The 25535-nt window shown below is 42.0% G+C and overlaps 1 protein-coding gene and 1 long non-coding RNA gene across 4 annotated transcripts in view; both read right to left on the bottom strand.

The window, feature by feature from the left end:
* cubn (cubilin (intrinsic factor-cobalamin receptor)) overlaps positions 1 to 25535 on the bottom strand; it is a 134683-nt gene that overhangs the window by 82756 nt on the left and 26392 nt on the right. The window contains exons 6-18 of the mRNA XM_046061003.1: positions 24049 to 24173; positions 21960 to 22152; positions 21392 to 21510; positions 15478 to 15712; positions 14548 to 14729; positions 13957 to 14119; positions 13066 to 13256; positions 10760 to 10916; positions 10173 to 10348; positions 7655 to 7820; positions 5485 to 5710; positions 5256 to 5386; positions 3486 to 3565 (exon numbers count right to left, since the gene is read on the bottom strand). Coding sequence (XP_045916959.1) covers positions 3486 to 3565; positions 5256 to 5386; positions 5485 to 5710; positions 7655 to 7820; positions 10173 to 10348; positions 10760 to 10916; positions 13066 to 13256; positions 13957 to 14119; positions 14548 to 14729; positions 15478 to 15712; positions 21392 to 21510; positions 21960 to 22152; positions 24049 to 24173 — 2144 coding nt within the window. The remainder of the gene's footprint in view (positions 1 to 3485; positions 3566 to 5255; positions 5387 to 5484; positions 5711 to 7654; positions 7821 to 10172; positions 10349 to 10759; positions 10917 to 13065; positions 13257 to 13956; positions 14120 to 14547; positions 14730 to 15477; positions 15713 to 21391; positions 21511 to 21959; positions 22153 to 24048; positions 24174 to 25535) is intronic.
* On the bottom strand, positions 523 to 3406 carry LOC123977987. Of its 3 annotated transcripts, none has more exons than XR_006826830.1 (4): positions 3300 to 3406; positions 1545 to 2811; positions 879 to 1086; positions 523 to 726 (listed from the first exon to the last, which is right to left on the bottom strand). It is a non-coding gene; the product is annotated as an uncharacterized LOC123977987 (long non-coding RNA). The 3 variants fall into 3 exon arrangements; XR_006826829.1 differs by having other exon boundaries at positions 879 to 2666; positions 2754 to 2811; XR_006826827.1 differs by having other exon boundaries at positions 879 to 2811.

The raw sequence follows: 25535 nt of genomic DNA, 5'->3' as shown, positions 1-25535 counted from the left end.
CATTATACAATATGAATAAGCTATGCAGACAGTTGTAAAGAAAGAACATCTTTTTCTTCTGTTCTCTACTTGTTATAGTTACACAGTATTAGGGGTGTGGGCTGTATTAAAAGTATCCACTGTTCTCCCATGCTCTAACACACAGTAACGATGAAATGTGTGCTGTTCTCACATTCTTCCTCTGTATGTACACATAAACAACAAGGCAGGGAAATATAAAAGGAATTTATTTTATTGTTTGGGTACATTATTGTTCAGTGTACATGCTCACATCTGAAACAAACTTTACGTGCTTGATAACTCTCCCACCCCGCAGACATCTACACGTCAATACCGATTTATATTCATAGCGGCAAGTGCTATGTAGCTCCACATAGGGGACACAGGAAGTGACATATAACACCTTCATGCGGCGTCATAACCGCGTAGCGAATTCACAGCCGCACCGGCAGAGCTCCAGAATATGCAACTCGGCCGGCTCACACGCGGACGCGCTACAAGTGCGAGGGCCCGCCCAACGCTGCTTGCAGCTTTAATTATTAAATTAAAATCAGTTGGGGGCCATTACAATTGAAATGGGTGAAACATAGCTAAGGACAAGCAATGTGTACATTACAAATAAATGTCTTGATCTCACCTCTTGTCATACTGTCTACCCTGTTGATACAACCTTTTGGCTCTGTCCAGGGAAATACAGTTGACGGCAGCAAGCGAATGAAGGGTGGCCTGTGAAATGAGTTATTCAAAGTTATAAAAATTAAAAAAGGGGAATGCAGTACAAAAGAAACGTACACCAATAAGGCCAACTAAAAGGATACAATTAGATGTCTAGCATTGACAAACATACACAAAATGATACTTCCATAAGAAAAAAATACCTCGGGTAGCAGGGCATCCAAAATATATTTCACCCTGTCTTTTATGGCTCTGCGTGGAGGAGTGGAATCCAACAACTCTGATAAGGTGGTGTTGGTCACAGTGAAGCGTATACCATGGCCTGTCGTGAGCTATTGCTTAATCGAACCATACGCAGGCCAAGCCATCCGCATCATGCCACAAAGCTGTATCTGTCCCCCTGACAACTGCCTACAAGCAAAAATGTATATTATAGAGACTACATCATCTATCTTTATGTACTGATAGAGGTAGATGATTTTTTAAAAAGTGAGTCAGACAAAAAGGCTGTAAAGGCCCTCAACAAGGAAGGACACAGTTTTAACAACCTCTGTTTTATAAAAAAAAATGTCTGGTTATCAACACCACAAATATGTTCATCTACAAATAGTGTGCACAAGGTACTTGCAATGTGACTTATTAGCATGTCTTGTTAACATTCTGTGGCAATGTCACTGTAATTACAAGTGTTGAATGCAGTGTTATGTTATGATTAAATAACATTTACTTTTGAAAATGTTTGGTTAGACTGACATCATTATACTGTACTAACTCCCAACCCTAACCCTATACTGTATAGAGGACAGCCAAAGCAAAAACAAAATATAATTCATCTTTTTTTGTAATGTTCAGAAAATGTATATGCATACCCAATTGTCCAGACTCTATGTTGTGGTGGCTGAGGCTGAAGTTACTTCTACAGACAAAGAAACTGAAATGTCTCGATGGTTTGTAATGCAAATCTTTGGATTTTTGAGTTTAGTGCAAGGCTTTACTTGTCTTAGGTCTAACAAAAAAAATCAAACACTTCTTTTAATGTTCAGCTATGGCAAACACCTTTTTAAAAAGCCAATAGGACATGCTTATAGTACACACATCACACAAACATCTTAATTCAAGCCTCTCAAATTGACAATTAATCCCCACAAGTTTTCAATGGTTTTCCAATGCAATAACCATGCAACATAGTACTTTATCCATACAAAGTTCACTGTCCAGCTGGTGCACCATAAATGTATCTTCCACTTCTTGTACATATTGACCTTTGGTCAACAGAGCAGTTGCTTGCAAGGTCCAATGTGAATATTTCCTTCAATGATTTTAAAAAGAAAAATGAAGTCAATAGTTACGTGATGAAGACAACATTTTGCTTTACTGTTATTTGATTTACAACATGGCTAATCATGGCTTCCACACAACTTCATGTAACAGATATTAAGGGAAATTTATGTTTGTTAGTTACCCTCTGGGGTTGGAGTTTTCAAGCAACATTACACACCACCACTTTCGCACTTCTGGCATGTCATTCTAAACGTCATAGCTAAATAAACGTCACAGGGGGTGTAAAGAAAGGTTTTTAATGTTGTAATTAATCTGGTTTATGCACGACACTATCAACATGTACAGTATTTGATTGTATGAATTATCAAAAGGAAGGCTTTAATTACTACTGGAAAAATAGTGATGCACTGTAAGTTTAAAAACGATGGCCCACACCCAACCCATTTTTCTCTAAATGTGCAACAGTGTAAGAATATTAACATGCAAGTTGAAACTTACCTCGGTAAAATCAAAGGGGGCAACCAGGACTAGATACAGTGCATACTATAGAAAAAACCACTTCATGGTTACTTTTGAGTCTTGCATACAATACAAATTATAGATATGTAAAAATATGTTCTAAGAGTAAATTTCTAATATGAATTGAATTGGTCATATACCATCAACATGAAGATTCCACAGTCATGGGCATTCTTCTGCCTCAAGAGGCACTAATCCACAATGAAGCAAATTACAAAAAAAACACTGGACATGACATTATCTGGCTTCAAGTTAAAAAAGGCAATTATGATACTTACAATGTCAAAGCCAGAGAATGTTTTCCAGGGACCAGATGACAAATGTCGTGCAATATTCCTATGGCATGGGAACAAGAAGTCAAGGTTGTGCACCTAATGAAGTGCAGATTTTGAAAAACACAGGACATATAGTTGCACCCTCATACAAGTGACTGTATTCCCTTCACATCAACATTGTAAATATTAAGCATTTGTTAATCTAACGTTATAGCCTAGCTCAGCGTAGCTTCGGCAAAGTTAGTAGTAACATTATCAATCCTACAAAAACAGCTGCGCTTTACTATTTGTGCAGAATCATTTATTTAATAGTACATTCCCGTTACCTCTATCTCTCTCACACACAAGCACACAAACACACACACTGTGCTGAAAGACTAACGTTAGCTTACTGTCGTCACTTGTTTAACGTTACGTCTAACTACGAATGTAAAACAGCTGCAATAAATAACCAATTTTTCTTGTAATTACTTGTTTGTGCGATAACATCATTCGTTTAACTTTAACATTAGAGCAACTAACGTTACCGTTAGCGCCGTGATTACCTACCTGCAGCGCTATTGCCCGAACACCAACAACAACGTGTCTTTTCTTTTCTTTTCCTTTTCTTTTTCTTTTTTCTTCTTCTTCTTCCTCCCGCCTTCAGAGAAGATCCGGTGCCCCATTGGAGAAGCTGGACCTCATTGACATATTGGCCCATTAAAGCTCAAGCCTCGCCCCTCTTCCCTCGCTCACGGCACGCCCCTCGCTCGTTCGCTCACGCCACACCCCCTGAGCTACAGTCCGCAGCGACCCCCAGGTTAAGAACCACTGATCTACAGGATAACAAGTGGATTTTTTACAACTCTCTGCTTACCTTTTTAGTCTTGTGTAATGTGTGTAACTTAAAGACAGAAAATAAGTACTAGGTTCATCTGTACCTCGTTAAACATTTAAGAAAAGCTGTGTTTGATCAACCTTCATATACAGCATATGTGACATTATTACATAACAGTAGCCTATTACAAGATATGCAAGATTAACTGTAAATAATTTAATTCATTGCACATTATCAGCCCAGTGCCACCGCTCTTTATTCTGGATTTGTTGTTCCTAAATAAAAGTTTTTTACAGCTAAATCAGATGACTGTGAGAGTCATTCTTTTTTTTATCATTATTGCTAAAGTAGTTGCCTTTACATCCAAAGGTCTAAAGATCGGTTGATCTTAACTGTGGACATTCACAATGAACTTCAGGATGTAGCTGTTCACAAATACTGTACAGTATGTAGCCTAAGGAACAATCCTTGTGTTATAGCAGACTTAGACCATTGAACTGGTCACCTTAGCCATCATCGCAACAATTGCCCCCCCTGAGAAATTTGGCAGGAGCCAGCATTTTCACAGCAGCAGGTGAGCCGCTTGCTTGTTAATGACGCAGCCTATCAAACAACTCAAACAGCCGAAACCAACATCTGCACCCAGTGTTCAATTTTGCTTGCTGGTCTGTGCTTAAAATATCCACCCGTGACTTGTAACGTCATATCAAGTTTTTAACCGAGTGAAATATGTGCGAGTGAACACACGCACCGACCCCTTATTTGTTTAAAGTGTTTGCAAACCACATGTTATTACACTTTTGTGTATATAGCAGTACATTTAAAATTGCACAATACATTACTTAAGAATTCATTATTCAATTTTGCGTGTAACACTGCAATTAATCGTGATTAATCGCAAGAAAATCATGCGATTAAAAAATGTAATAGTTGCCCAGCACTAATATATATATATATATATATATATATATATATATATATATATATATATATGTATATAGTGTGTGTGTTTTTAATTAAGGACAAAACAAAAACAGATTATAAGGTTTATATATAAAGATGTATATAGATGGATACATATAAATACATATACATATATAGCCCCAAAACAAAGGCTGGATTACTTATTTATTACATAGAGCACATTGTAGAATGATGCCTATATCTCTTTTTCTGTGGTTTAAAGAAGTGTTTTAAAAATAAACATGCAATAAATTAAATGTAATGCAAAATTTATTATTTTCATCACGGTGTATTATTGTGACATTAGTGCTGAACATGACTTTACCGACAAGAACTGCTAAACATCTCATGCAGCGCTTTAAAGCTCTACTGTCAAAGCTCATTTAAAGGTGCAGTTAACATCTGCCTAAATATCCCTATACCCACTTCAAAATATTGTACACAAGGCTTGGGATCATGGTAAATTGTCTGTATTTTTTATAGACCCTAGTTTTTCCCACCACTCATTGGTGGTGGGAAAAACTTTGGGGTTCAGTGTCTTGTCCAAGGACACTTTGACATGCCGGGAATCAAACCACCAACATTCCGGTTAGTGGACAATCAATCAATAATAATAATAATATATTATAATCAATTTTCATAGTTTCATAGTTTAATAGTTAGATTTTGTGTTGGAACCTGAGCTTGTGAGTTGTAGTCTTGTTGTTTATGAATCTATTGCGTACCTGTGGTGGCATTTAGGGAGACAAAGCTGGCAGAGAATCCCTCTGAGGATAAACCTGAGTCAGACACAAACAGCAGGGTCAGCATGCTGTCAGTACTGGTGATGGATGGAGGCACCGAACGCCCACAGTACCTGCACAAACAAAGCATCAAACTGTCTTTACACACCAATTATCTGCATAATTTCAAGAGATTATATTATATGTGTACTGCTACATATGTATCATGTACCTGCCAATCTTGGTTCCGGTCTGCACAGTGCCGTTGTCGTACACCTCCAGGTAATCAAAGTTACAGTTCACATGGTACTCCAGGTTAAAGGATTCAAACGACAGCCGAACCAGGTTGCCTGGGGTAACACTGATGTACCAGGTACAGTTGGCCCCATGGGGGTAGTTGGTGGGGTGGCCAGGGCTTGTGATAGTGCCAGAAGGAATGGTCAGGGTATCCCCACAACCTGGTGCCAGAAAAATAGGACAACTGGTCAACTTTACAGATCTTTGGGAAAGTTTGATGGACGTGTTAGAAGACACTCATTATCAAGAATATTGAACTAAATTCTGGAGTAATGTTAAGCATGTATGGTTTCTGAAAGGCTTCAGTTTAAAAGCACAAGTAAATTACCGTGTATTTTTGTAGATGATTAGCATTAATGGCAAGTAGAAAGCCCTGGGGAACGTCTATACAGTGTATATGTATTGTGACAACCTGCAACTACCAGGTTGCACCGCCCTGTAAACACCCACTCTTCATCAGACTCACTGATTCGCCCTGCGCTTGGGCCATCGCTGAATCTTTCCCTGGTAAAGCGGGTGTGGGAAAATGGACAGGAGAGAGAGAGGATCAGCAGCAGAAAAGCAGCAGAGTTTGTAAGCAACGGAGCAACACGTTCTTTGTTAGATGAAGCAGTAAAACTGTAGTAGTTAATCTCTTGAAACCGTTCGAGTCATCAACAATCGCGTTCATTCACCGTGCCGGCCAAAATACTCCACCTCTATACCACCGCTGAGTACAATAATCACTGCTGTCCAGTTCCTCTTGTCTCCGGTTGTAAAGTCCAACAAAACCCCTTTCTTGCACTGGTTTTCTTAATTTTTTCTGTGCTACTTTGTGATGGACTGAATTTGTGTTGATATTTTGTGCTGGAATGAATTTATGTGTGCTACTTTAGTTTAACTGGACTGAACTATGGCTTGCCGTGCATTTTGAGTTGATTGCAGTGTGTTATTTTGAGATTTGCTTTTCTTTTGGGTTTGATGAAATACAAAATAGTTTTGTTGTGAGCTGAACTTTTGAGTGCTGGTTTGTCTTATCACACTGTTGTATATTTCAAAGATTTTACACGTGCATCCTTTGTGACATTTGTGCAAATAAACAAAGTAAACCTAAAAATCTTAAATGTCAGGATAGAGACCTAACTGGCACCCCTGTAAAAAACTAAAACTGAAAAGACACACTGTCACAGTATGTTTCAGCCCATTTACTATTTATATTTTCTTATTATGGACTAGGAAGTTCCCAAAAGTACTGAATTTGCCGAAGTGATGATATTGCTAAATCCTTTCTCCAGAAAATTACATATAGAAAAGGATGGTATCAGACCTCCAGCTGTCACCACACATGGCTAACACAGACATTCAGTGCTGAAACCCAAATGAATTGTACATGAGTCTTATTTCTTATATCAAGCATCAACATGTCCTTATTGACACACCAGGGAAGGAGTTACAATAGAACACAAAACACATTTAAATAAGACTGTGGGAAACAATGCTAGAAGACCCTCTGAGTCAAAAGCAGCTGCATCTGGTGTTTGTGTGTTTGTGCATTGGAACAGCCATTTTCTCTTTGGCTGGTTGAAATAAAACCAGCGTCTGCATAGAAGACGGTTGGCAATAGAGTATATTAGATTGAGGTAAAAGGTACATGTTAACATGTAACAAAGTAAAATAAGCTCATACATTCACTTACTAACTTTGCAAGCTTTTAACTGCATCTCACGCTCTTTTTACAGTGAATAGAGCTACAGGATTTCCGCAGCACTTAGTTCTGTGTTTTTGTCAGACTCAAAGATGATCACTTGAGATGTTTCCTGTTCATTAGAATTTTTATGGAATGCTGCAGAAGGCATGTGCTTCTGATTGATGTTGCTCCTGCCACAGAAAGATGTAAAATGTTATCATGACAACAACCAGGCAAACCAAAATTTCCCTTTAAACAAACTAAAGCTGAAAAGGGTATTTTCAGTTTGGGACTTAGCAAGGTGGAAAAAATCAAACAAAGTAAAATCAAACAACATCAAATACATAGTCACATAGAAAATATCTTTTTCTATCCTAGGAGGGCAGTCAGAGTTTGAAATCTTGGCTAATAATGATGATAATAATAATATTAGTCTCACCCTCCAAGGCAGAGCCATAGGCGACTTCAAAGCCGTGGTTCCTGACAGAGGAGTCGGTCTTGAAGTAGATGTACATAGATCTCTGAGTCGACTGAAGCTTGGGGGGGATCTCAAAACCACAAAATGTCCCCAGCAGAGGAGAGCTGGACGTGGAGCCATCCCTGACCTGGAAGATGGAGGAGACATGCACCATTATAACTGATTTACCAGCCCCCTCTTCATTTATCAATCTATCCACCCATAATATATAACACACATGTAGAAACAGATTGTGTCTTTAATATTGCCCAAAAGCACCTATTATTATTATTTTTTATTAGTATTATCATGTTGTTTCACTGTACAGGGATAACAAGTGTCTGCAACTAAACAAACATACAACAAGACCAAACAATACACCGGTATATGAGTTAGATTTGAACATATACATTGGTGTATAGTTGTGGAAACTGGGTAGCAGGGTATATACAGTGCCCTCCAAAAGTATTGGAACGGTAAGGCAAATTCCTTTGTTTTTGTTTTTCACTGAAAACATTTGGGTTTAAGATCAAAAGATGAGTATGAGACAAGAGTTCAGAATTTCAGCTCTCATTTCGTGGTATTCACATCTAGATGTGTTAAACAACTCAGGACATACCACCCTTTGTGTGAACCCACCCATTTTTCAAGTGAGCAAAACTATTGGAACATGTGACTGACAGATGTTTGTTGTTGCCCAGGTGTTGCCTTTTAGTTTGATTGTCCAAACATTAAATAGCTCTGCATGACTAATCTAAGTTTTCATCCTTGGTTCTAACCTATAAAGACTGCATTTCCTGTTAAAGAGGATAAACCAACATGAGAGCTGTCTGTGGGAGAAAAGCCAGCAATTGTCAAGCTGAAAAAAGAAGGAAAATCGACCAGAGCCATTGGACAAACATTGGGCATAGCAAGTACAACAATTTGGAATGTCCTGGAAAATAACTGAAACTACTGGTGTACTGAACAACAGACGTCGAACAGGTCGGCCAAGGAAAACAACAGTAGTTGATGACAGAAATATCGTGAGAGCTGTGGAAAAAAAACCCAAAACATCAGTAAGTGACATCACCAACGACCTCCACAGTGCAGGGGTGAAGGTATCACAATCCACTGTTCGAAGAAGACTCAGAGAGCAGAAATATAGAGGCCACACCACAAGACTCAAATTACTCATCAGCAGTAAGAATTGGAAGGCCAGATTGAAATTTATTATAATTATATTTATTTATTAATATTTATTGATGATGTAACTGATGACGGTAGCAGCAGAATGAATTCAGAAGAATACAGAAACATTTTTTCTGACAATTTACAGAGAAATGCATTGAAACTAATTGGGAGGAAGTTTATCATGCAGCAGGACAATGACCCAAAGTACACTGCCAACAAAACAAAGGACTTCATCAGGGGGAAAAAGTGGAAGGTTTTAGACTGGCCAAGTCAATCACCTGACCTTAACCCAATAGAGCATGCATTTCACCTCCTTAAGAGGAGACTGAAGGGAGAAACACCCCAAAACAAACAAGAACTGAAAGAAGCTGCGGTAAAAGCCTGGAATAGCATCACAAATGAAGAATGCAACAGTTTGGTGATGTTGATGGGTCGCAGGCTTGAGGCAGTTATTGCAAGCAAGGGTTAGGCCACCAAATATTAAATGTTATTTACTTTAAGATTAGTTGTTCCATTACTTTTGCTCACCTAAGAATGCTGTGGTCTAATACAAACGGTGATGTGTCCTGAGTTGTTTAACACATCTAGATGTGAATACCAGGAAATAAAAGCTCAAATTCTGAACTCTTGTCGCATACTCATCTTTTGATCTTAAACCCAAATGTTTTCAGTGAAAAACAAAAACAAAGGAATTTGCCTTACCGTTCCAATACTTTTGGAGGGGACTGTATATCTATATATAGATATAGGCCTTTTGTGTACATAGAGAAAGTCTTAGATCTTTGAGTTCAGCTCATGATGAATGGGGGCAAAAACAAGAGTGTTCGGTTTATAATTTTGTTCAGTGTATATATATCCAAGTTTCCTTTTTTCTTTTATTCCTTTTTTCTTATCTTGGCCCTGCCCTGACCGGAGTATTTAAGAGCATGGTGGTTCCAGATTTTCCAGAAGGGAGCTTGAGCATTGTTCATGATTATTATTAATTAAATAATAATATTATTATTAATATCATCATGAGTAGTGGAGTAAGTATTCGCATGCTTTACTTGAGTAAAAGATGCAATACCACAGTGTATAATATAGGTTTTGCCATCAAATTTCTACTTAAGGTAATATTAATATTTTTGTATAATCAATGGCTCACATGACCAGGTGAAAAGGAGTTGCTCATAGTGACAAACATCCGCAGAAGAAGAAGAAGAAAAAGAAGAAGGTGGATGTGGCTGTAATTCTAAATTGTATTTAAAAGTAAAAAATTGCAGAAAAGTAATATTTGTTGTTTCTGGCCAACAGTTTGAATGTATTAATTGCTTTAGCATTTATTTACCTCAACAAAGTCAAAATGGCAGGAGCCTCCCTCAACGTCAAATGACAGGAAGTCAAGGGTGACCACATAGCCCTCTGGCTGGTTAACGACCCACTCACAGACCTTGTTGTGGGGATAGGCATTGGGGTGGAAGGGAGAGTGTAACTGCCCAGTCCCCGACAAAATACCTCCACAAGCTGGGGAGAGGGAGGGTTGAAGGTTGGTCAGTGGCTAAAAGCCATATCTTAGACTGTATGGATTAAAATCTTTGCCTGGATCTGTGATAATTCCTTCATCATAATTCACTGGTGCTTCACCCTTTTCTTCTCAGACATTACTATTGTGACTGATACAAACACTGAACACTGAATATTCTACTGAATAACCACTCTTGGTTCTGAGAATTTGGCCAGGTGCCACTATCCTTCTAAAAACAATTTTAACCCATATTCTTACACAAATTACACAAGGTCCCTGATCTGACCCCATAACCCTAACCCTGACCCCACTGTTAAACAAAACAGGCATAATTTCACTAATGAAGTATAATACATATACAAAACATACATGATATCATATTACGTGTGTTCAAATGTGTGGAATCTCACCAACGGTGTAGACAGCCCTGAAACCAGCCTGGCTGACTGAGCTGTCGGACCTGAAACGAACCCACAGGAAGTTGGAGGATGAGTGAATGGGAGCTGGCAGGGAGTTCCCACAGTACCTCCCTATCAGAGGATCAGTCTCCATTCTGCCATCATGGACCTAAAGAAGTAGATAAGAGACAGTATTTATTTGTCAATGAAAACTATGACAAAAAATACTGGTGGACATTGAGCAGGGCCAGCTGAGGGCAGACTCTGAGAATATCAGCGCTGTGACGGAGTGGCCTACCCCCGCCTCAAGGAAACAGCAGCAATAGTTCCCGGGGTTTGCCGACTTCTACGCTGCTTCATACGGGACTACAGTAAGGTGAGTGCTCCCCTTACACACCTCATTTCACCTAGAACTCCCTTCCTCTATTAGGACAAGGCTGATCAAGCCTTTTGTAAGCATCTGTGTTCCTCTTCACCTGTTCTGTTTCACCCTGACTCCTCCTTACAGTTTGTGGTTGAGGTGGCTGCATCAGACTCAGGAGTAGGAGCGGTACTATCTCAATGCTCACCCAGAGAGAAAAGCTACACTCTGCGCCTTCTTCTCCAGAAGCCTGTCCTCAGTAGAGAGAAACTACAATGTGGGAAACTGAGAGTTGTTAGAATTGGTGGAGTGGAGGTATTGGCTGGAGGGAGTAGAGCAGCTTTTTTTGGTTTGGACAGATCACAAAAATTTTGCTTACACTAAGCAGTTGAACTCACGCCGGGCTCGCAGGTTTTTGTTTCTCGGCAGGTTTAATTTCACTCCTTCATACTACCCAGTGTTACATAACACCAAACCTGATGCTCTTTCCAGTTCGACCCAGAGAAGTGTGAATCTGGTGAGCATCCTACCTTCATCCCCTGTGGTGGCTGCTGCGTAATGGGACATAGAGGCTGTGGCTCACTCATCCTTAACCAGGTACTGGTCCACCTAACTGTCTATTTGTCCCTAACTCCATCAGATCCCAAGTACTTCAATGGATCCACTCATCTAAGTTCACTTGTCACCCTGGGTTTCATCAGATCTCCAATTCATCCGGCAAAAGTTCTGGTGGCCCTCCATGTCTCCTGATACCCAAGCCTTCGTCTCTGCGTGCTCTGTCTGCACCGACAGCAAGGCTGTGCACCAGCCCGTAGCGGTTCCATTATGCCCTCTTCCTATCCCCATCTGACGATGGTTGCACATAGCGGTGGACTTCTTTACAGGCCTTCCCCCCCTCAGAAGGTAACACAGTCATTTTGACAATTGTAGACATATTTTCCATGGCTGTTCATTTGTCCCGCTGTCTAAACTGCTCTCTGCCACAGAGACTGCAGCCACAATTTCTTTCTTCTTTTAGAATTATGGAAAAATGTTGGTCTTGATAAAATACTGAAGTCACTGTTGACCTGAAGCACGAGATGTGTTGCAGTCCATGTGTAGACTTTAATATTTAAACAAAGTTAACATCTTCTTTGACAGTAACCATGGGGTTTGGTGGCATAAACCTGACAACAGGTGGAAGAGGAAAAATATTGCCAGTGAATGTATGGTTTAAAAAAGTATTTAACAAAGCAAATTAGTGGTGTCTATTGCTGCTGCCACTGCCAGGGACAAGGGCAGGCTGCAGCGTATCATTCGCTCTGCAGAGAAGGTGATTGGCTGCAATCTTCCTTCTCTTCTGGACTTGTACTCCTCGAGGACTCTGAGCCGAGCAGGAAAGATTGCAGCTGACTCCTCCCACCCCGGACACAAACTGTTTCAGACTCTCCCCTCTGGCAGGAGGCTGCGGTCCATCAGGACCAAAACCTCTCGCCATAAAAACAGCTTCTTCCTGTCTGCAGCTAGCCTCATTAACAAGTGATACAAATGATACAAATGTCTCTGCACATGTAAATACTGTTGTAAATACTGTTGTTGTGTCATCTCGTGTCGTGCACAGACCTGGCATGTTGCACATATTTGTTGTTGATATAGTAGTTATATGTACACAATATTCTCTTCCGTTGAGTTACCGCTGCACGGCACAGACCCAGAATAATGCACATATATATATCTGCAACGTTGTTTTTCTATTCCATATTTATATATTTCTATATTTATTTATGTTGACTGTATGTTTGTCTACGTGTAGCACCTTATCACCACAGCAAATTCCTCGTATGTGTAAAACACTACTTGGCAATAAAGCTCCTTCTGATTCTTCTGATTCTATTTGTGTTTTGTAAGAGATGGGGTTGTAGTAATCATAAGTTATTAAAGCCCATTTTAGGACATACTGTATGTTTGTGAGTCCTACCTCCACATAGTCAAAAGAGCAGCTGTTGTGACTCTCCAGATTCATGTGAGTAAAGTTGAGGGCCACCTTCTCACCCACTGGTAACCTGATCAAATAGATGCACTGCCGGTCGTGGGCATAGTTGTTGGGCCAGTTGGGGGAGATGAAGATGCCCTCACTGTCGGTGAAGGTACCACCACAACCAGGGTCACCTAAGGCACAACACACACCAGGGTGAGGAGATCTAATTCTACCTCTGCAGCTCATTACATAAAACAAGACACTTACACTGACAATTATGGGAGATCAACTTCCTGCTCTTCTGGGTTTCATTCCCAAGAGCAAGGCACTGACACTTTAATTGAAGTATTTAAAGAAACAGGAAACTACTTCCAAACTACTTTCCAAGGCATTTGAAGTTACACAAAATTATAGGTAACAAATCCCAACAACAGAATGTCAAACCTTTTGTATCGAGTTATTCTTAAATTCACTCTGCACACAAATATCCATTCTCTCTGACTTGTTATGGTGAAAAACCTGCTAAATGTACATGTTTCCCATGTAATAGTCTTTCAACTATTTAACACAGACATTGGGAAGTGTTCCTCTCTACGCTGGTCAAACTAATGCTTAGATGACTAATTAATTATTTGAACCATTTTCTCTGCTTGACAAAACATTGCTGAAATGTTTTAAAACCCGGTGTCTGCATAAAAATAACATGTGGGCAACAATTAACAGCACTTGATGAAATTTCTTTAAGGAGATGATGGCAAGACCACTGGCTCAAAACCTCTAGATGTACTGTTATGTTAAATGCTTCCCAAGTCAAGAATAATCTTCAAAGAAATGTCATGTCAGACAGTATAATGGATTACATTGTGACATGGTGTATGCAGAGTATCTTACTTGGTGATGTTGTGTATGTAATGTGGAAGCCTCGGTCAGAGACACTAAAGTCAGAGTGGAAGTGGACCCATGCAGTTGGACCTGTGGTTTGCAGGGGGGCAGGTGATGCAGTACTACAGTACTTCCCCAGAACTGGGTCTTCAGGTAGAAGACCATCCCGGATCTACAACATTTGGCCACACAAGACAATCAATAGATGAACAATTACTAATATCATTAATATTAGTTATAAGGATGCTCTATATTATAGGGTTGTTGCACGGAGTGGTATCAGTAGTGGCAGACAGGCACAAGCCTGACAAAATAGCAAACATAAGAAACAACCATGCCAGTGTCACAGAACTTTGGATTCAACATTAAACCAGCTCCCCTGTTTAGTTAACAAGGTAAGCAAATGTTGGGTTTTAGCAAGGGGATGTAGTTAAAAGATCAGAGTTTTAGCTGACACATCAAAACCATACCTTTAAACTCAAATGGGGTTTTATAGACCCATACAATCTGGTGGGGTAAGTTGACTTGCTGATTCTGTTTAGCTCTCTGTGATTGATTTACCTAATGAAAAACATACTGGGATATAGCAGTATTTCTCACTTCTAGGAAGTCATGGTTGCAGTCAGGGTGATTCTCCAGACCGAGAGTCCCGAATGCAAAGGTAATGAGCAAGCTGGGCTCCACTGTCACTGTCCAGTAGCAGTCCCGGTTAGGTGGGTAGTTTCCAGGGTAACCAGGTGAGTTAATATTGCCATAGGAGGCAGTAAGTTCACCTCCACAAACTGACATGAGAAGGACAGTGGTTAAAGCCAAAGAACTATTAATACTAATCATATTTTTTCGTACATTTGTCACTCATTCTTTACTATTAATTTATGAAGGTAAAGGTTGCAATGAACCAATGCTAATTATTGAATGACTGAAACAGAGTATCACATCTCTGTTGCTGCACTGAAATAATGAAGTAAAGTAGATGAAGATTCTTTTTAGAGAGAGGTGTAGGTTGTTTGTAGAGAGGTTAATTTTTTTCCTTTTTGGATTTGTTTTGTGTTGTGGTTATTTGCATGAACCCATCTGTTAATCACTCAAATAAACTTGTATATGACTTCATTACCACTGTGTTTGATCAAACATGTCACTGTTCATCCCACATTTCCCATGTTATCACAATCCTGTTGACTGCCCCAGGTCTTGATCCTGCATTTCTACATTATCTTGTTCTTTAGTGGGGTTCTTCCCCCTCCACCTTCTTTGGCATCAATCAAACCAGAGAGAAACTGTCACTAACCAGCCAGACAGGCTTTATCGTTTGTGTCTTTGTCTGATGGTGGATGTTGTAGTCACACCTTTTAATTATTTGTTTGCATAAAACCAGAAAGCTGTTAACCACTCAACACAACTAGTTGTTACATGCCACTTGTTAGTATCCTTGATGGCACAGTTTCCCATGTTATAAATGCACACACTCTCCTGTTCCAATGGCGGGGTTCATAGGTTCAACTAAACCTACAACAGATGTGACACCCTTACCTGGGTCCTGAGACTGCCAAGCAACTGTGAAGCCACCACCACTGACAGAGTGGTCTGAGCGAAACCAGAAATACAGGGAATTGTGGGAGCTGTAGAGCTCCTGTGGGTTATTTTGGCCACAGTATTTTCCGATTATGTGAGCAGAGGCGCTGTCCCCATCATGGATCTGAAGGAAGTCAAAGTTGCAGTTGGTGCTACTCTCCAGATTAAAGAAGGGAAATGTAGTACGCAGAATCTAAAGAAAAGAACACACAGAATTCAATGGATCTCTATCAGTCTGCTACATTTGAAACATGTAACAATGCCCATTTCTCTCTTTCTCTTATAGCTCATTGTTTTGGGACACGAGCACAAAGATCTGCTCTCTGAAGTTCAGTTGGTCTCAGCTCTCTCAGCAACCCCTTTTCCATCAGCAGCAAGCTTTAATTAAATGACTGTACAATACCTGCCCAGCACACAAATACTAAAAGGCCAGGATCATCTGCTGACCAGAAACAAGACTGTAGTGGGTTGATAATGTTGCTCCCTGATTGCTCAATGAGAAAACATTCACTTGTTTAACATATCACTGGTTTCTGGGGCCATCATATGTATTGTAATTGCACAAAATCAATTGCTTCTAGTACTGTGTTATTAGAAAAAGTAAAGTGATCCCAGCAATGCTTACATCATGAGCCAAGCAGACAACATTCTATTTCGCATAGGCTTCACCGTCTAAGGCTATCGCTATTGGGTTTACCCCTACGTGCACATGCGTTGCACTGAGAAAAGCTTGTCTACGCCCACCTACAGCATGGGCCTCTCCTACGTCTGCACCTTGTACACAACGGTGAGACCTGGCCATCGGCTCCCATTTTTTTCGTCAGCACTGAGCTGTCTAAAGAGCAAGAATACTGTCTAAAGAGCAGAAGATTTTGAAGTGACGATGTCTTCTAGCAAGCTGATTGGATCAGGGCGAGACTCTGCTTCGTCCGTACGGGTGTGCGGCATCTGCCACACGGGCTACATCATGCCAGGGGATCTCCAAGATCTCTTGAGCACACCGGCTGAGCACTCAGCTCGCACTCACCGTTCTGTGCCCTTCTTACCCCCGATGAGCGCCGTTCAGGAGGAGGAGGTGTGGAGGCCCACCCACTCCCTGGACAAAGCCCTGGACCTGCCGTAACTGTAAGAACAGGACTCTGTTTCTGCTTCTTCTATTCACAGATCTCCCAGCGGCTCCCTGCTTTCCCTGTGCCAGCCCCCGGTGATTGCTGGCCGCAAGGTGTGCGACCCCAGCCTCGAGGTAGCGCTCTCTATCGGCCGCCACCTCCCTGCCATCCATCCTCGGCATTGTCAGAGAGCTTCCCTCCATCATCCAGAGAGCTGCCGCCCACTGACACCTGGTTGTTCCTCCGGCCCAAGAGTTCTTTCCTCTGGACGAATTGGCCAGCGTTCTCGCTCTCAATCAGCCGGGTAAGCGGGATCCGGTCTGGCCTATTTTTCTCCCATCCGGCAGTACCAGAAGAGTGATGCCATGGACCCGAAGGTTCTGTGGGCTCCCTTCTCCACCTATGTCCTGATCACCAAGGTGGAGGGCTTCTCTGACTGGGGGTTCCCCCAAGTCCCCTGCTGGAGCCCAACCTCACCACATTTTTCGGTGGACGGCTGCGGCTGGATGGTGCCCTCTCCTGGCTTCCCCTGGAGCACAGTAGGTGGCCTGTCTTGCGGATAAATCCCACCAATGCACTTTCCAGAATTCAGCCTCCACCAACAACACAACGCTGATCGCTTCCTCCTTCACCAAGCGGGTGGCGAACTCCACCACCATGACAGAGGAGGAAAAGGAAAAGATCAGCAAAGGCGCCAACACGCAGCCTACGGAGTGCACCACTTCGGCTGTCACCGCTGCCCGGATCAGTGTTTGGCAGGCCCAAATTCACTGAATCCTGTGGCTTCTGCAGTCTGCTATCCCTGAGGCCATCAATCTGGTTGAACCCGGACCAGCTTGGCGGACACCATAAGATTCACGGCCGAGGAGGCGGAGAGCATCAGGCGGCACGTCGGCTGGGCCCAGTCTTCCTCCCTTCCACCCCACTCACTGGCTTGCCGGCGGGACTACCGCGACTGGTGTCACACTCTGCCTGTCTGCCATGCGGTGTTTTGCACTTTTGTGTTTAGTTAGCGTTATTTTGGTCTGTTGGGTTTTGGGGGTCTGTCTTATCTTTCGTCTAGTGTTCGGTAACCCTTGTCATGTCTGTTACCCCAGTGATCCCTCTGCATGTCTGTCTCTGTTTTCCCCTGCGCTCTCTCTCTCTCTCTCTCTCCCTACCTGTGCCTCGTTAGCCTCATGTCTTTCACCTGTGTTGCTCCCGCCCTGCTCGTTAGTCCCTGTGTGTATATATACCTGGTGTTTCTGTCTTGTATTTGTCGGCATTGTATGTTGTCACCCTGTGTAGCAGTTTGTTCTCGTGTCTTCAGCCCTACTCGCCGTGTCTCCCTGTTACCCTGCTCATTTTTAGATTCTGGTTTTCACCCTTTTGGATTTCTGTTGGACAGCCTTTGTTTTGGACTCAGTCAATCAGCCACTCTGTTTGTAAGTGTGCTCGTCTTTTGTTTGTGTATTAAAACCCTTCTGAACTGTTCCTGCTGGCTTTCGTGTCCTGCATTTGGGTCCTCCAACCTACTACCTGCTTCACCATACATATCCATGACAACTGGAAGAAGGACCGCCAGCGCCATGGTTAACCTGAGGAGTGACATTTTGGGGGGGAATTGTATGTTCCCTGTTCATGTTCTACAAGCACTTTCTCTGTTGAGACAAAATATTTTGAACACAAAGAGAGCCCTAATTAGCATGGTCCTCGGCCCGCTGCTGCCTCACTTGAGTCAGCGGCTGCCGTTAAACACATTTCCCACACTGAATGGACCAGCTGCAGCTGGCTGGACAGCGTTTATGCAGCCAGGCTCCGATGTCACAAACAGTTAATTTTTCCTGTTTCCAACCCCCGCCTCCCTCCCCTCGCCAGGGCAGCGACGGGGTTATTAGCCCACAAGTGCAGCTATGCCACCTCCTGTGGACACCCCGGCATTTCCCCCCATTCCCCTCCGCTCTCTGGGAGTCGCACACAGGAGGGTGCTCCAACCCTTCTTAACGGTGTGTGGAGGGCTGTCACGGCAATGCACGGCCAGCCCCACTGAGGCAGGTCTCAGCTCGTCCCCTTCGGTGGCCACGCCTCGCTGCCAGATTGACCGATCACACATGAGCACCACGCAGAGAGGCCCTCCCTCCTGTCTGGCAACGTATCACGGTGCCCAAAATCCTTCTTCCTCCCGCCAGGAGCAGGACTCTCCTGACCGGTGGCTCACGCAGCCCCCCCCATGGGTCGCAGATGGGTGTTCCCCACCCGCGACGACAGCAGGGGCAGCAGGGGCAGCAGAGTGGCTTCACTGCATGAGGACGAAGCTACGTCTCAACTCCTCAGTCCGGTGTGCGCGCTGTCCTGCTACGCCTTTGAGGGCTGCGCCTATACTCATAGAATCTGGAGTTAAAATACGTAATTATTGTTTCTGGGCCTTGTTTTATGGTCCTATGACTGTACAGAATTAGGGAATTTAAAAATAATGTCTGACTGATGTAAAAAAAAAAACATTCCTTAGATATCAAGCAAAAGCAGAGATAGCGTGGGTGCATGGGTCGGCCGACTCAGGGCCACAGCTGGTAGGGGGCCCCCTATGTGGGCCAAGAAGTTTAGCTCAGTTGATGTGGACTCGGACAAACAACAATACTGCATGCAGCTCTGCTGTACTGGGAAAATTCAGCAGCTCTTATCAAATGATTGTTTCAATGGTAAACCACCACAGGAATGACAATTACCAACAAAAAAACAGTATATTCTAAGGAGACATGTTTTAATAAACATAAATCATAAAGTAACATTTGTATTTCAAACAAATGGCAAATTTATTAGCATATTTTAACAAAACTCCCTTCACTCTCATGCATCATGGGAATTCTGAGGGACACACGTAGGCAGCGTGTGCGCAAGGGTTTATTTACAGCATCAAAGTCCCCTGGAAGCCTCTCAAGAATAATTTCAGCAGCAGAGCGTGTAGTCTGCCCCACGTTAATGACTTGTTTTTTTATATGTCCTTTTTGTGCTTCTACTACATTCTTCAAAGTTCTCTGTGGCTCGCTTTCGTTCCTCGTCTTAACGGGTGCATCTAGCAACTACCACAGGGAGCATTTCAGAATAAGAGTGTTTTGCCTGCCAGATTTTGCCAACACATTTAGATTTTGTTGATTTGGTGATTAGTGATTGCTTTTTGTGCTTCTACTATGATTATGTAGGCTACAAAGTTAAATTGTTTCTTTTTTGTCTGATTCAACTGTGTTTATTGTTGATATACGATTGGAAGTCTGTACCGGGTATTTTATTTTGAAAATTGACCAAATTCTCTGCCATTTCTGTGTCTGACTTCCTGCCCAGTTAATTTGTTCTGTGCTCCTTGACGTTGGGACACTTCTGGGACGCACTGCAGCGCTTATGATGAGAACACAAACATTTAGTGCTGCTATCAGCTCTGGCAGCAGTGAAGCAGACGGACTCAGTGGACTTTTGGAGTGAGTCCGGGGTCATGTAAACTTGGTTGAAAGCCCCCCTCCAGTGTATTTTGACATTTCTATGATACTTCATATTTTTCTGAGTCATTTCCTTACAATATTGATTACCCACATAGTTCGCCAAATATTTTTTGACAAATAGTTTATTTTTGTGCTCAAAGTTGCAAAAGTTGCTTAGTTGTTAAAACGGGGTTCTGACGTATGACTTATGGAATTACTATAGTCATACGTCATTCTCAAAGCTTGCGCAGGCGTACTGTCATGCCTTGTTAAGTCAGAGCATCAAACCGATAAACATCGCTGTGAGCTAGTTAACCAATTTATCATGTAATTTACTTAGAACTTACAGTAGGCATGTCTCTCTGTGTCTGATTTTTGGTTTGCCTTTCTAGTTTAGTTAGCTAAGTTAACTAAGTTGTAGTTAGCCAGGTGTAGTTAGCTAGCATAGTTATTGCAGAAAGTTAGCTAACAGAGGGTCTTCATTTTATTTTTTTGTTTCCTCCTCTTGGTTTAGTGTGCTGTTCATTTTCATTATGGCATTTGTGCGTGCGGTGTTGGAGTACAGATGACAGAAAACGCGTCGCACTTTCACCTGCCACCGTCTTATATACAGTCTGCAACATGCATCTGCCATTTTACCAGTGCATCGGCGGCGGAAATGGTATCAGAAGTCTTTACATACAGTTCAACAGAGTAATAGACCACCCAAACATTCGCGGTAAAGTAAGCGCACCATAAAACGTAGTGGGAGTTATCGTGTGCAGAGCGTGATAGGACCATCAACTGTATGATTGATAACAGCTGATACGCGCACATTAGCTTCTGTCATGGGTAAGTAATAGCTACTCCTGCCAGGCAGTGAAGTGTACTAAACTTTACAGTGTAGTGATGTTAACACAGCATTTCATTAGTGAACACTCCAGCCAGTCATGTCAATTACCATGACATGAATTATTGTCATGGTAATTTTTTATTACGTCCGACTATTAACCACACCCCCATTCTCTGTTTGAGAAAGAACATTAACCAAAAACGTCAGTTAAAACTGGCTGGAGGGGGGCTTTAAATGACTTGGTAGCAGGTGGGCCCCGTGATGAAGCTCCGCCCTCACTGTGTTGAGAGTCTAGCTCTGCCCCCGATATCAAACCAATCAATCAATCAATCACACAGTTGTTCAATCGCGACAACCTCTACAAGGTATTATGTTAGTTGAGAAGCTCAAAAAAGCCAACTGTACATTACCTGCACAGAATGAAATTACAAAGTCAACGTAAACAAATGACAGGAAAAAAAGGGGAGACTGCAACTGACCTTGTTTGGGTCAATGCGGATCACCCAGGCACAGCTGACCTGGTGACTGTATTCCTCATGACCTGGGGTGTTGGGATAACTGAAGGAACCAGCAGGGCCACTCAGATAACCTCCACACTCTGGAACGTACATACACAGCTACAGTAGCACTTGAAGACATCTGTTACATACTTTGCATTTTCTTTACACCCTGCGTCATTTATCTCTTATTGGTTGTGCTCCCCTGTATATATTGGACATACAGCATATGCCAACAATAGGTAAAAACTTCAGCAACTTTGTGTACATCATTTAGTCTTCCTTACAGGTGTGTAGGACCAAAAAACTCAATTTAGAATGAACCAGAAGTCCTGCACACTGTCGCACCCTACCCATATGTTATTTAGTTACAATATTTCAGTCTGTTACCCAAGTTTTCCTTAACTTCTTCCTCCCTGTGTCTCTTCACATCTATTCTTCTCTCTTAATCTTGTCCTTTTAGTTTTTCCCCCTTACTTTCAACCCATCCCTGCCTACTTCTTCCCCTTCATCTTCCCAGTCCCTCCTTATATTCTTGTGCTGGCAGTACCTTGCTGTGGGGTCTGGCACAGTTGCCCAGTCCAGTGGGCAGTGCATGTACACATGAATCCATTAATGCCATAGGTGCAGGTTCCTCCATTCTGACAGGGGTTGCTCAAGCAAACATTGATATTCTGGTCACAGTTTATTCCTTGCCAGCCAGAGTTGCAATTGCAGATGTAACCAGGAGTCAAGGTGGTGGCCTGTGATAGCAATAGTATACAGGTGCTGGTCATATAATTAGAATATCATCAAAAAGTTGATTTATTTCAGTAATTCCATTCAAAAAGTGAAACTAGGATATTATATTCATTCATTACACACAGACTGATATATTTTAAATGTTTATTTCATTTAATTGTGATGATTACAACTGACAACTAATGAAAATCTCAAATTGAGTATCTCCGAAAATTAGAATATTACTTAAGACCAATATAAAAAAAGGATTTTTTGAAATGTTGGCCAACTGAAAAGTATAAACATGAAAAGTATGAGCATGTACAGCACTCAATACTTAGTTGGGGCTCCTTTTGTCTGAATTACTGCAGCAATGCGGCGTGGCATGGAGTCGATCAGTCTGTGGCACTGCTCAGGTGTTATGAGAGCCCAGGTTGCTCTGATCGTGGCCTTCAGCTCTTCTGCATTGTTGGGTCTGGCGTATCGCATCTTCCTCTACACAATACCCCATAGATTTTCTATAAGGTTAAGGTCAGGCGAGTTTGCTGCCCAATTAAGAACAGGGATACCATGGTCCTTTAACCAGGTACTGGTAGCTTTGGCACTGTGTGCAGGTGCCAAGTCCTGTTGGAAAATGAAATCTGCATCTCCATAAAGTTGGTCAGCAGCAGGAAGCATGAAGTGCTCTAAAACTTCCTGGTAGACGGCTGCGTTGACCTTGGTCCAAACCTCAGAAAACACAGTGGACCAACACCAGCAGATGACATGGCACCCCAAACCATCACTGACTGTGGAAACTTTACACTGGACTTCAAGCAACGTGAATTCTGTGCCTCTCCTCTCTTCCTCCAGACTCTGGTACCATGATTTCCAAAGGAAATGCAAATTTTACTTTCATCAGAGAACATAACTTTAGACCACTCAGCAGCAGTCCAGTCCTTTTTGTCTTTAGCCCAGGCGAGACGCTTCTGACGCTGTGTCTTGTTCAAGAGTGGCTTGAAACAAGGAATGCGACAGCTGAAACCCATGTCTTGCATACGTCTGTGCGTGGTGGTTCTTGAAGCACTGACTCCAGCTGCAGTACACTCTTTGTGAATCTCCCCCACATTTTTGAATGGGTTTTGTTTCACAAATCTCTGCGAGGTGCGGTTATCCCTATTGCTTGTACACTTTTTTCTACCACATCTTTTCCTTCCCTTCGCCTCTCTATTAATGTGCTTGGAGACAGAGCTCTGTGAACAGCCAGCCTCTTTAGCAATGACCTTTTGTGTCTTGCCCTCCTTGTGCAAGGTGTCAATGGTCGTCTTTTGGACAGCTGTCAAGTCAGCAGTCTTCCCCATGATTGTGTAGCCTACAGAACTAGACTGAGAGACCATTTAAAGGCCTTTGCAGGTGTTTTGAGTTAATTAGCTGATTAGAGTGTACAATATTCTAATTTACTGAGATACTGATTTAGGGTTTTCATTAGTTGTCAGTTATAATCATCAAAATTAAAAGGAATGAACACTTGAAATATATCAGTCTGTGTGGAATGAATGTATACATTATACAAGTTTCACTTTTTGAATGGAATTACTGAATAAATCAACTTTTTGATGATATTCTAATTATATGACCAGCACCTGTAGTAGTAAGACATTCTTAAATGTGCCGTTACAAAGGGGTTTGATTCTTGATTTTCTATTTGTGAGAATATCATAACACAAAAGCAAGGTCAGATTTATCAAGCATTCAAAAACTGATTCAGACATTGGCCACACTAACACAAATACATCTGAAAATGCTACTTGTGTCAACATTTTATATTTTTACCAGCCTTATCCTTTAAAATGAGTAATTGCAGATGAAGTTAGATACAACATATTTGTCATAATGGTCACACAGCATCCCACCATGCCTGAATAGTCACACACACTCACCACACACTGTCCATTGACACAGGGATTGTTAGACTGACAGATGTTGCCGATCTGGCTGCAACCAGTTGGTCCATAACCATTGCCTATAAAGCCTGAAGGGCAGGTACATATAGGAAGGTTTGCCCCTTGTGGATGTGGGTTGGGTGAGGAGAAGAAGAATACAAGGTAAAGTCCGGCATTGCACATCTCAATGTTAAATAGCACTTTTTGTAGAAATAAATAATTGTGTCTGACCTCTGCAATATCTGGACACAGGTGGCACAACATAGACACCTTCAATAATTATTCAAACTTCCTACACATGTTGACTCATTCCCTAATCCTTATATCAGGTATCAAGGTAGGTTATTTATCATATTATCATTTATACAACAAAATAAAAGTTTGACGTCCCTTCATGTTACACATACAGAACATAACAGGTAGGCCTAATTACATTCAGATTAGACAGGGGTTCTTAACCTATCTGGCAGTCGGAGTTTTTAGCAATAAAAGACACAGACCTGTGAGTTGTGATCAAGTTTCTGCTAATATGACCTTATTACTTAGCGGCAAACCAAAGATTACAGATTGCTGGCGCTATAATCTTTGATAAGACTGACAGCACAGCTGATTCGGTGGTTGCCTAGCAACATTAAAAACCCACAGCGTTTTGCTCTTTTCTAAATTCAACCACCTACAAAGCGCTTTCCCTCTGATCAACAAATAATACAATAATTCATGTTTCTAATGTTTTCCCTAATGATCCGCCTCTGCGCAGGCTGACTGTCAGCTGCAGCAGAACGCTGTTTGGGTGTCTGTCAGTCTGGGCCAAACTAATACTTTCAATATTGAAGGGGGATACAACCAAGTTGGACTGATTCTCATTTTTCAATCCAAAACCTTTTGCACCAGTTTGCTACGTTTTTTCGGGGCTGAACTCAGCCAGGTTTGTGTGATGAGTGCAACAGAGACGGTAACTATGGTGAAAAGAAAGAAAGAGGAAAAAGAAACGTGTGTTGCAGAAAAAATAAGAATTAAAGCTGCAAGCAGCGTTGGGCGGGCCCTCGCACTTGTAAGCGCGTCCGCGCGTGAGCCGGCCGAGTTGCACGTTCTGGAGTTCTGCCGGTGCGGCTGTGAATTTCCTACGCGGTTCCGACGCCGCATGAATGTGCTATATGTCACTTCCTGTGTCCCCTATGTGGAGCTACATAGCACTTGCCGCTATGAATATAAATCGGTATTGACGTGTAGATGTCTGCGGGGTGGGAGAGTTATCAAGCACGTAAAGTTTGTTTCAGATGTGAGCATGTACACTGAACAATAATGTACCCAAACAATAAAATAAATTCCTTTTATATTTCCCTGCCTTGTTGTTTATGTGTACATACAGAGGAAGAATGTGAGAACAGCACACATTTCATCGTTACTGTGTGTTAGAGCATGGGAGAACAGTGGATACTTTTAATACAGCCCACACCCCTAATACTGTGTAACTATAACAAGTA

This window comes from Micropterus dolomieu, linkage group LG01, assembly GCF_021292245.1.
Source record: "Micropterus dolomieu isolate WLL.071019.BEF.003 ecotype Adirondacks linkage group LG01, ASM2129224v1, whole genome shotgun sequence".
In the NCBI taxonomy this organism is placed as follows: domain Eukaryota; kingdom Metazoa; phylum Chordata; class Actinopteri; order Centrarchiformes; family Centrarchidae; genus Micropterus; species Micropterus dolomieu.
The sequence above is the reverse complement of the archived record's forward strand: the minus strand, read 5'-3'. Positions and strand labels throughout refer to the sequence as shown.